Below are 9,559 nucleotides of genomic sequence, written 5' to 3'. Positions count from 1 at the left end.
AGAGAATGAAAAATAAAAATCAGAAGAAAATAAATAAAATGACCTCTAAGCAAACAACTTGTCATGTCCCAAACTCCACACAAACCTGACCTTGGGAATTTGCACTTTACCAGCTCTCATCTCGACCTTCCTTGCCACAGTCCTGACTCTGATTTACTCTATGTTACTGTACCACACCATTTTGTATGACAACTCATTTTAGGATCTAAACCCTAGGGATAGGAGAAAAGATCTCTTCCTAAAACTGTCACTACTTGCAGAGCCTTTCAAAAAGCAGATAATCAATTAATGGAAACAAATGATCTATTGAACAAAGAAAAACTTTTTTTGCATTTTATTCATTTAACAAGTATATTTCTTTAAAGTTTACCAAAAAGTGGAATAAAAACAAAAGTGAATGAGGGAACATGGCAAATTACATATTTTGCTTTGTTTTCCTCTACTTTAAGAAACAAATTACTCTTTTACACTTTGTATAGAAAAATTCCACTACAAAGTTATGGCTGCTTGCACAACAACTTAAAGACTCATTTTTACAATGTAATACAAAACATCAAAATTCTTATACCTAAATCTTCCAGCGAGAAATAATTCGATCTAAGCCGTGTATACCTATGGGTTCTGCACCAAAGTGAGGATTCTACGAAAAGGGGAACACTTACAAGATACTACTGAATAACCAAAGTACAATAAGATATGCATTATGAGCTACCAGCCTCTCACTGCTTCTCAGATGGGGAACCCTATTTCAAACCTAAGGGTGTATCTGCAACTCTAATCTCTCTCGGAGCAAGAGGACTCACCGGGGGTGACTTTAGCCTCTGCATCATCTTTGGCACTAGTGCCACTGCTGCCTACTGCTTCAGCTTGGGCTCTCTCTGCCTGATCTCTCAAAGCCTCTTGATAATGAAATGGGAAGGCCTGTGGAACGGTCTCATTGACCTTGGCTAAAAACTCCAGGATTTTCATCTTGGTGGTTTCTGCAAAGGCTCGGGGACCCCAACGGAACTCAAAGGATGGGGGGTCACTGTTGGCTACCTGCTGGTATACCAGGTACTTTTCCTTAACCAAAACTTCAGTGACAAGCTTTCGGGGCTCCCCAAAGATTATGTGTGACTTCCCATCATAGAGTCCCAAAACGTTCAGGAATTCCCAGATCTCGGCCTCAGAGGCACGGTTGCCATTTAAGAAGATCACACCCAGCAGAGGCATCAGAATCCCATTCTGGGGAAAAGGCAAGCCAGTGGTCAGAGACCCACCAAAGCTGGGCTCTAACATGCTAACAAGGGTATAGTAGCAACTATTGGGCTTGACCGCCTTCACTTCAAGACCAAACACAAGCTGTATGCGCTCAGAGGCTTTCCTGAGGATGTCAGGGAAGTGCTCCTTGAACTGTTTGTTGATAACTTTCAGCATTTCTCCCTTATGTATTGGCTCCTGCCGTTTGTACTTGCACAGCACATACTGCATCAGCAGTCCCGTCTTCCTTGAGAGAAGAGCACTCAGTGGGTTCTCAGTGGAGTGTGGGGCCCTGGAGCAACTAGGACTTTCCTCCCTTCGGCCTTTGGCACCTTTACCAGATCTTCTGTGGCCAACGCCATCACCACCACTGGTGGTGGGTGCCTCACTCTGAGACTTCTGAGGGAAGCTAGCAGTAGAGGTGCTTGCAACAGCATCTCCAGAATCAGGAGCAGAGCAGCAGGGTGGCTCTTGTTTCTCTTCTGCCTTGGCTTGAGCATCCTTGAGCCCCTGGGCCTCATCTTGGACCTGGCGGCGGCGCTTCTCACGAGCACGGGCCTTACTCTTATGTCCCCTGGGCATGATGGCTGTGGATAGGAATAGAAAGTAGGTGGGAGTGTGGGCTGGAAATGAAGTACTTTTTGGGGGGAAAGATAATGGGATCCTGTAAGTACTTTCAGGAGGCTTTTAACAACCTGTCTACACAGGTTCCTGTATAAACGTAAAAACGCTAATCTATGAACGATGTGGCTCTTCATAGTTAGCCTGAGAAAACAGCAAAGGAAGTCATTGTGTGTCCAGGCTGCAGCCAGCCACGCTCCCCTAGGGCTGCCTGGCTTGGTGATAACAGGGGCTGGTGTAGGGTCCTCTCAGCTCCCACACAGTACTTTGGGCAGGCTGTAGAACCTCTTTCCTGTGCTGCTCTGTAGCTGAAAGCTCAAGTCCCCCTAGTAGCCATGAAAGGAAAATGCAGGAGTGTTTTCCTCCCACTGCTCCTATAAGAAGGCATGGCTAACAGCTCCATAGGGATCTCTTGCTCATCTTTCTGGGCCCCTGAACTCTCATTAAGAATTCTCACTTTATCTCCATTTAGGACTAAGAACCCTGCTTTCTTCTGTTGCTTCAGCCACAGAATCTCATTTCCCTTTAACTTGATACAAGGAAATGAGAGAAGGCTCAGCTTACAAACTGTGTTCAGAGGCTCCAAGCACTCAGTGCCAAGACAGCCCCAGACTCCTGTTTCCAAATACCGTGGCTGAGGAAGAAGTACCTTCAGCTCTCACCTGTCGTTTATACCGTGAATACTCAAGCATACAGGGCTAGCTGCCCTCTCTAAACTTAAACCTCACTGACAGAGGGTGTGAGAGAGACACTGCCTCTATGGAGACAAATTCACCACATTTTCAAAGGCCCAAAGCTGTGGCAGGTAGACTATGGCCTTGTCATGTATGGTTTCACTCATGATCTTTGCTCAGAGTCTTCGCTTGAAGACTGAAGAAGGTCTAAGATTTTCCCCTCGCTGATCCATCACACCAGCACCCTCATTTTTCTTTTACACTTGCAGAGAAACAAATGGAACTTATGTGACTGGAGCCTTGTGGAGGTGACCTTAGGAGAGAATCTGTGAGACCTCTTCCAATATGGGCTGTGAATTCCTCCCTGAATTCCTCAGGATCACTCGGAAACCTCCCCTACTGACCTGAAGCCTTTTGAATCAGATAAATATTTTTACCTCTCTCAGAACCCTGTGACAAAAGACAACAGGACCTACATCCAGCCATCTCTAGCCTCTAAGGGACCCTACTGCTAGGAAGTCATGTGTCTCCTTTAATTCTCACTCAGGCAAGGTATAAGCTCGCTCCTTGGCCCATGTGATTCCTCTAGCGTTGTAGCAGAAACTTCGTTTTACATCTAGGGCTAGATGTAAGAAAACGTCATTATATCTAATGAGTTCTGCTTGGCATTTCCTTGTATATAGAGGGAAACAAGTTGGTGGATTTCACTTTCTCTTTAGATAGTCCTCTTAGTCCTCCTCCAGTGTCTCCTTGCCTACTTAGGGATTATCCACTCCTGCTAAGGCTCTCAAATTTATGAGACACTCTAAGAAACTCTTTGCAGGCCTGTAGTCTCATCAGCTTGCTGATGTCTCCCACGTCTGACTGATGAATCAGGGGAGAAATGTGTGTTGTCTTATTATGAGGTGAGTAGATCCTAAAGTTGTCAGAAGCCTTTCCTTGGCTCCTGTTACTAACTGGGAGCTCTCTACTTGTTAAACTGAGGTTTCCCATTCAATCACTTAGATGCTCATGAGAAGCTAATGAGACTTACATTGCTATATCCAGACTCACTATGACTCACAGGTACGTGAATGGACTTATGTGCCTCACTATAACATGGCTGAGAGTCCTCATCACACTTATACCAAATTAATTCTTGTTAGAAACCAGGTCTCCTAATAATGAATTGGGTGCTCTCCAATTAACTCAAAATATTAATGTCCCTGAGACGATCCTTGAAGAAAATTAGGTGGCATCTAAACCTGACAGTTCTAACCCTGGATTCTCAAGGCTGACCTTGCGAACTGTGTCCCTAAGACCCTCTAGCTGGCAGGTGAGTCACTATATAACTCTCTCCATTAAATACTGAGAAGAGCAGAGGCAGGTCTGTGAGATGGCTTATTGGGTAAGCTTAATAGCCCCAATTTGATCCCTGGAAACCACATAGTGGAAAAAGAAAACTGACTCCTGAACATTATCCTGTCATCCCCACATTCACACACACACACACACACACACACACACACACACACACACACACACCAAATGCAAACAAATAGATTAATGTTGAGTATGGGCCAGTGAAACGCCGCAGTCTGATAACCTGTTTCGTTCCTGGAATATAGACACACACACACACACACACACACACACACACACACACACACAAGCAAATGCAAAATCATTTTGAAATGAAATATTAAACAGACTGTAGTTCTATCGTCAGGCTCTTTTCTTTGCCTTCACCCTTTGGGAATTCTGCTCTCTGCTGTCCAACATATGCTGGGAGCAGGAATGGGTCTCTTAGATCTAACTGCTAAGTTCTGCCCACTGACTTCAGTCTCCAATTTTCAAACCGAGGCCAACATCTTGGTGGGACATTCGAAGGGAAGTATGCACCACATCTTGCTATCATGCTGAAGAATCCGGAGCCTAACAACAAAGGCTGTCGTGTGTTTCCATATCCTGACTACTGGCCTACCCACTGGCACTTTAGATTGCTTCTGCTCAGCCAGGGCATCTCATGCCATTAGTCCCAACCCTCTGGAGTCAGAGGCAGGAGGATCTCTGTGAGATCAAGCTTAGCTTGTAAATAGTAAATTCCAGGTCAGCCAGAGCTACAAAGTGCAAGTCAGTCGGTCAAAACAAAAAGAAAAGGAAAAAACGCAACTAAAACCTCGTCTATTTAGATGCCCCTCCCTCTCTGCTACTGGGGCTTTTTTTTTTCCCTCAAAAAAATTAATCTTGGGGAATTCACAAGGCTATGTGCCGTGGCCGACACATGTATAGGTCAGAAAACAATGGGCTCTAATTTGATTTCGAGTTCCACCATGCATGTTCAGAAGACGGTTTCTAGGTCCTGCATCTATGAAAACGCCGCTGCGCCCGCCATTTTGCTGTTCCCTGTTTCTCCTTATGGGGGTTGTGTGTGTGTGTGTGGGGGGGGCGGGAACCTCCCTGGAGACCCTCCGAGTAGAAATAATCCTCCAGTTTAGTCTTCAAAGCTCTGGCCCAGGACCTCTCCAGGGTGACTGCTGTGACCAGGACTCTGGAGTAGGTTTGATAGACGAGATAGACGAGGACAACAACACAAAAACGACTACAACGCCGCGGATGCCGCCTATGACGAAGACCACGGCGACGCCGAGGACGGGCGAACTACTAGGGATAAAGGAGGAGAGAGAAACCGACAAGAGTGGGGACCAACATTTTCTGGGGCCTACTGTATCATGGGACCTCACCTTAATTCCAGAAGAGTCAGGGAAATTCACCCTCAGCCGACCGGACAGTAAGCGGCAGCAGCAACAGCAGCAGCAGCAGCACAGGGCAGGAGCTGAAGTAATGGCGGCGGCTCCCCGTGACTGCCCGAGAGCCTCGCTTTCACAAGGGAAATGAGAAGGAACTATATCCGGTTTTGTTTGCCTGGGGTCTCCAAGAGCTAGTGGCAGGGGTGTGTTGCTAAGGGACCCCGCTATTTCAGTATCAGTGTTCCTCCACTATCACTTGATAGTTAGAAGAGCTTGAAATTTCCCACTGTGTTAACCCAAGGCTCTCAACCCCCAAACCAAGCCCCAGTCTTCCACAGCCCCCAGAAAGGCAAAGTAGTCGCGCCTCAAATATCGCCCTCTGCAGGAACTCCTGGGCATAGCAGCAAGGGAAGGACTGAACTCCTTTGTTTTGGGAAGCGACCCTGAGAATAGCCCTACAGATCCTCTCCTATATTCAGATTTTCTCCTAAATTCTTCCTGGGTTGGACTAGGGCCTTACCTACTGAAAAATAATGCTTTTCTTTTGGAGACAGTTCAGGCCGATATAGGATTCCCTGAGCCAATAGTTCTGTATGGCAACTCAAATAAGGGTTTATTAGGTGACACCAGCACCATTTTTTAACATATTCTCTTAACACTTAAGTTCTCACAACACTTTATATTCTTCTTAGATCCTAGTATCGCTCTTCTAGCAAGATTTGAGACCTCATTTCCAAGAAATTTTCTAGGAAAACAAGCTTAATATACCCTTCTACCTGGGATTCCCTAGGGAATGCAGAACTGAACATTTTGTAGTATCTACCTGTGTGAGTCTTTCTGGAATGCTCACGATGTGTACTTCACAATCACATGCTGACCTGGACAAATGGCCTGTTTTGAGACTTCTCTGCCTTTCACGTGGACACTGTTTCTCCCCAAGAATTTTAAGTCGAAAGTGAGAGTAAATCACAGTCATTTGGCTCACTTCAAGAATGTTTAGCAAGGACACAGCATTTTAGGACCCCACAGTACCCCGTGTGTCTTTCTAATAGTCCTTCTTTAGGCTTGTCACATTTGTATCCACCATAGCATAGTACTGGTAACCTTTCATCAGGTTCTGAGTGGCCCCTATACTGTGGTGTGACTGTGTTCCAAATCCTCATTCTTCTCGACTCTTGTTTGCTTACCGGCTTTGAGGAAAATTACCCATCCCTGAAAAAACTATTGCGAATACTGAAGAGAAGAAGTTCCTTTCCTGTCTGAGTGAATTTGAGAAATTTCTTCTTCTTCTTCTTCTTCTTCTTCTTCTTCTTCTTCTTCTTCTTCTTCTTCTTCTTCTTCTTCTTCTTCTTCTTCTTCTCCTCCTCCTCCTCCTCCTCCTCCTCCTCCTCCTCCTCCTCCTCCTCCTCCTTCTTCTTCAAATCAATTTCCTTTATTAGAAGCTGAACTTCACCAAGGAGCACAATAAAGAATACAGATTCGGTGAGTTGTGTAACTTCACTAAGAAAGGGCATAGCCTAAGTTAGCCAAAAACAAAAGCTTAAGGACAGAAAATAAGCAGATATCCATAGCTTCTCTACCTATCAAACTATGGTAAGAAACAAAAGAAAAAGCAATTCACTATTGTTATTCTATCTTCTGTTATTTACGTTTTATCACAAATTATTATTCTTAAGTAAATAGTTTCAAGTCTTGCAAACTTATTAGTTGGAAAGTTCAATAGATTTTTTGATTTTTTAATTAATTTATTCATATTACATCTCAATGGTTATCCCATCACTAGTATGCTCCCATTCCTCCCTCTCTCCCATTTTCCCCTTACTCCCTTCCCCTATGACTGTGACTGAGGGGGACCTCCTCCCCCTGTATATGCTCACAGGGTATCAAGTCTCTTCTTGGTAGTGTGCTATCCTTCCTCTGAGTGCCACCAGGCCTCCTCATCCAGGGGATATGGTCAAATATGGGGTGCCAATGTTCTTATGAAAGTCAGACCCCCCCACTCTCCACTCAACTATGAAGAATGTCCTGTCCATTGGCTAGATCTGCGTAGGGGTTTGAAGTTTACTGCACATATTGTCCTTGGCTGATACCATAATTTGAGCAGGACCCCTGGGCCCAGATCTGCCCATCATAATGTTCTTGTAGGTTTCCAGGACCCTCTGGATCCTTTTATTTTCCCATTCTCCCATGCTTCTCTCACCTAGAGTCCCAATAGGATGTCCTCCCCTCTGTCCCACTTTCCTGGTAAGTGAAGACTTTCGTGGGACATGCCCCTTGTGCTAGTGTCCAGATATAAGTGAGTATATACCATTTGACTCTTTCTGCTTCTGGGTTAACTCACTCATTATGATCATTTCTAGCTCAATCCATTTGTCCACAAATTTCGGGAATTCCTTTTTTTAATAGCTGAGTAGTATTCCATAGTGTAAATGTACCGCAGTTTCTTTGTCTATTCTTCTACGAAGGGAAACTTAGGCTGTTTCCATGATCTGGATATTATGAATAAGGCTGCTATGAACATGGTTGAGCATATGTCCTTGTTGTGTGCTGGAACATCTTCTGGGTATATTCCAAGGAGTAGAATAGCTGGATCTTGAGGAAGCCTTACTCCCAATATTCTGAGATAGCACCAGATAGATTTCCAAAGTTTGCATTCCCACCAGCAATGAAGGAGTGTTTCACTCTCTCCACATCCTCGCCAGCATGTGATGTCGCTTGAATTTTTGATCTTAGCCATTCTGTTGGGTGTAAGATGGAATCTCAGAGTTGTTTTGATTTGGTTTTCCCTGATGACTAAAGACATTGAACATTTCTTTAGGTGTTTCTCAGCCATTCAACATTCCTCTGTTGATAATTCTCTGTTTAATTCTGAGCCCCATTTCTCAATTGGGGTATTTGGTTTGGTGATGTTTAATTTTTTGAGGTCTTTATATATTTTGAATATTAGACCTTTGTCAGATATATGGTTGATGAAGATCTTTTCCAGTCTGTAGGCTGTCGATTTGTTCTGTTGACAGTGTCTCCTGCCTTACAGAAGCTTCTCAGCCTCATGAAGTCCCATGTGTTAATTGTTGACCTTACCAAGAGATTGGGACATACATGAGCACATCCTACTGGGACTCTAGGTAAGAGATATGTAGCAGTTGGGGAAATAGAAGGATCCAGATGATCTTAGAAACCTACAAGAAGAACATTGTAATGGGTGGATCAGTGTCCAGTAGACCTAAGAGAGGGTAACAGGGTTGGGGTGGGAGGGTAGGAGGAATGGGAGGATACAAGTGATGGGAGAACAATTGAGTTGTAATCTAAATAAATTAATTTATAAAAAATAGAAATGTTAAAGCAGCACCTCCATGCATTCATATCCAACAACTTTTCCTGCTGGCAGCCAAACATTATAACATCAAGATAATACACTTGGTGTTGACTTTTAGAGGCAATCTAGGGGTAACTTGTTTACACTGTTAAAATTTGGTTTTGTGTTCTAATTATTATGATTACACTCTGTGACCTCACTCTTCTAAAACATACTTTATTTTGATATGGCAAAATACACAATTAAGTGATCTTAATCTTCTTCAAAGAAAATTTTAGAGTTTCACAGAAATTTAAAAACTGGATCAAAACAGCCTCTAAAAATGTATAAATTTATAAGGCTATGGGACATTTTGAAGTTTATTAGGTATTTTATTATAATGTCTTTATTAGTATATGATGTTGATTAATAAATGAATTTTAAAATCTAAATATAGAGCCACAGCTAAGCACCAGAAACTAAAGAATCATCTGATACAAGACAATGAGCTTGGACAGTCTGATAAAGAACTTGGAACAGTTTCTAAACCTGGGTGTAAAGACCTTTTGAGGGTTAAAGACCATTTTACAGGAATAGCCTAGAATTGCCTACAAATTGGATGTCTATTTTATAATTGATATAACCACAACATAAAAAACTATATTAAAGGGTTACAGAATTAACAGAAAAGATAATCACTAGTTCATAAGGTCTGTTCAGGCTAACAGAGATAGATTTAAAGATATATATTTCACTTCCTTGTTTTTAACAGCATTATTGAGATATAGATATTTTTAAATTGTCATATAAGGGAATGTTATGTTCTATATTGACATACAAGATAAAGATCAAAGGAGTTCCCAGTCGCTATATTTAAAAATCTTATCTTAATACTCAAGGAGCTTCAATTAAGAAATTGTCATTTTAGCAGGGCGTGGTGGCTCACACCTTTAATCCCAGCACTAAGGAGGCAGACACAGGCAGATTGCTCAGAGTTCGAT

At 43.1% G+C, this 9,559-nt stretch overlaps 1 protein-coding gene across 1 annotated transcript; it reads right to left on the bottom strand.

Annotated features, from left to right (window-relative positions):
* Positions 1-774: 774 nt before the first annotated feature.
* On the bottom strand, positions 775-5,374 carry LOC311602011 (melanoma-associated antigen B4-like; the record flags this gene model as incomplete). Its single annotated transcript, XM_084789732.1, has 2 exons — positions 5,258-5,374; positions 775-1,826 (listed from the first exon to the last, which is right to left on the bottom strand). The coding sequence occupies exon 2, from the start codon at positions 1,819-1,821 to the stop codon at positions 775-777; it is 1,047 nt and encodes a 348-aa protein (XP_084645858.1). The 5' UTR covers positions 1,822-1,826; positions 5,258-5,374.
* Positions 5,375-9,559: the final 4,185 nt, after the last annotated feature.

Source organism: Acomys minous (assembly GCF_964271855.1).
Source record: "Acomys minous genome assembly, chromosome: 7".
In the NCBI taxonomy this organism is placed as follows: Eukaryota; Metazoa; Chordata; class Mammalia; order Rodentia; family Muridae; genus Acomys; species Acomys minous.
Note: the sequence above shows the minus strand (reverse complement) of the source record. Positions and strands in the feature narration are given on the sequence as shown.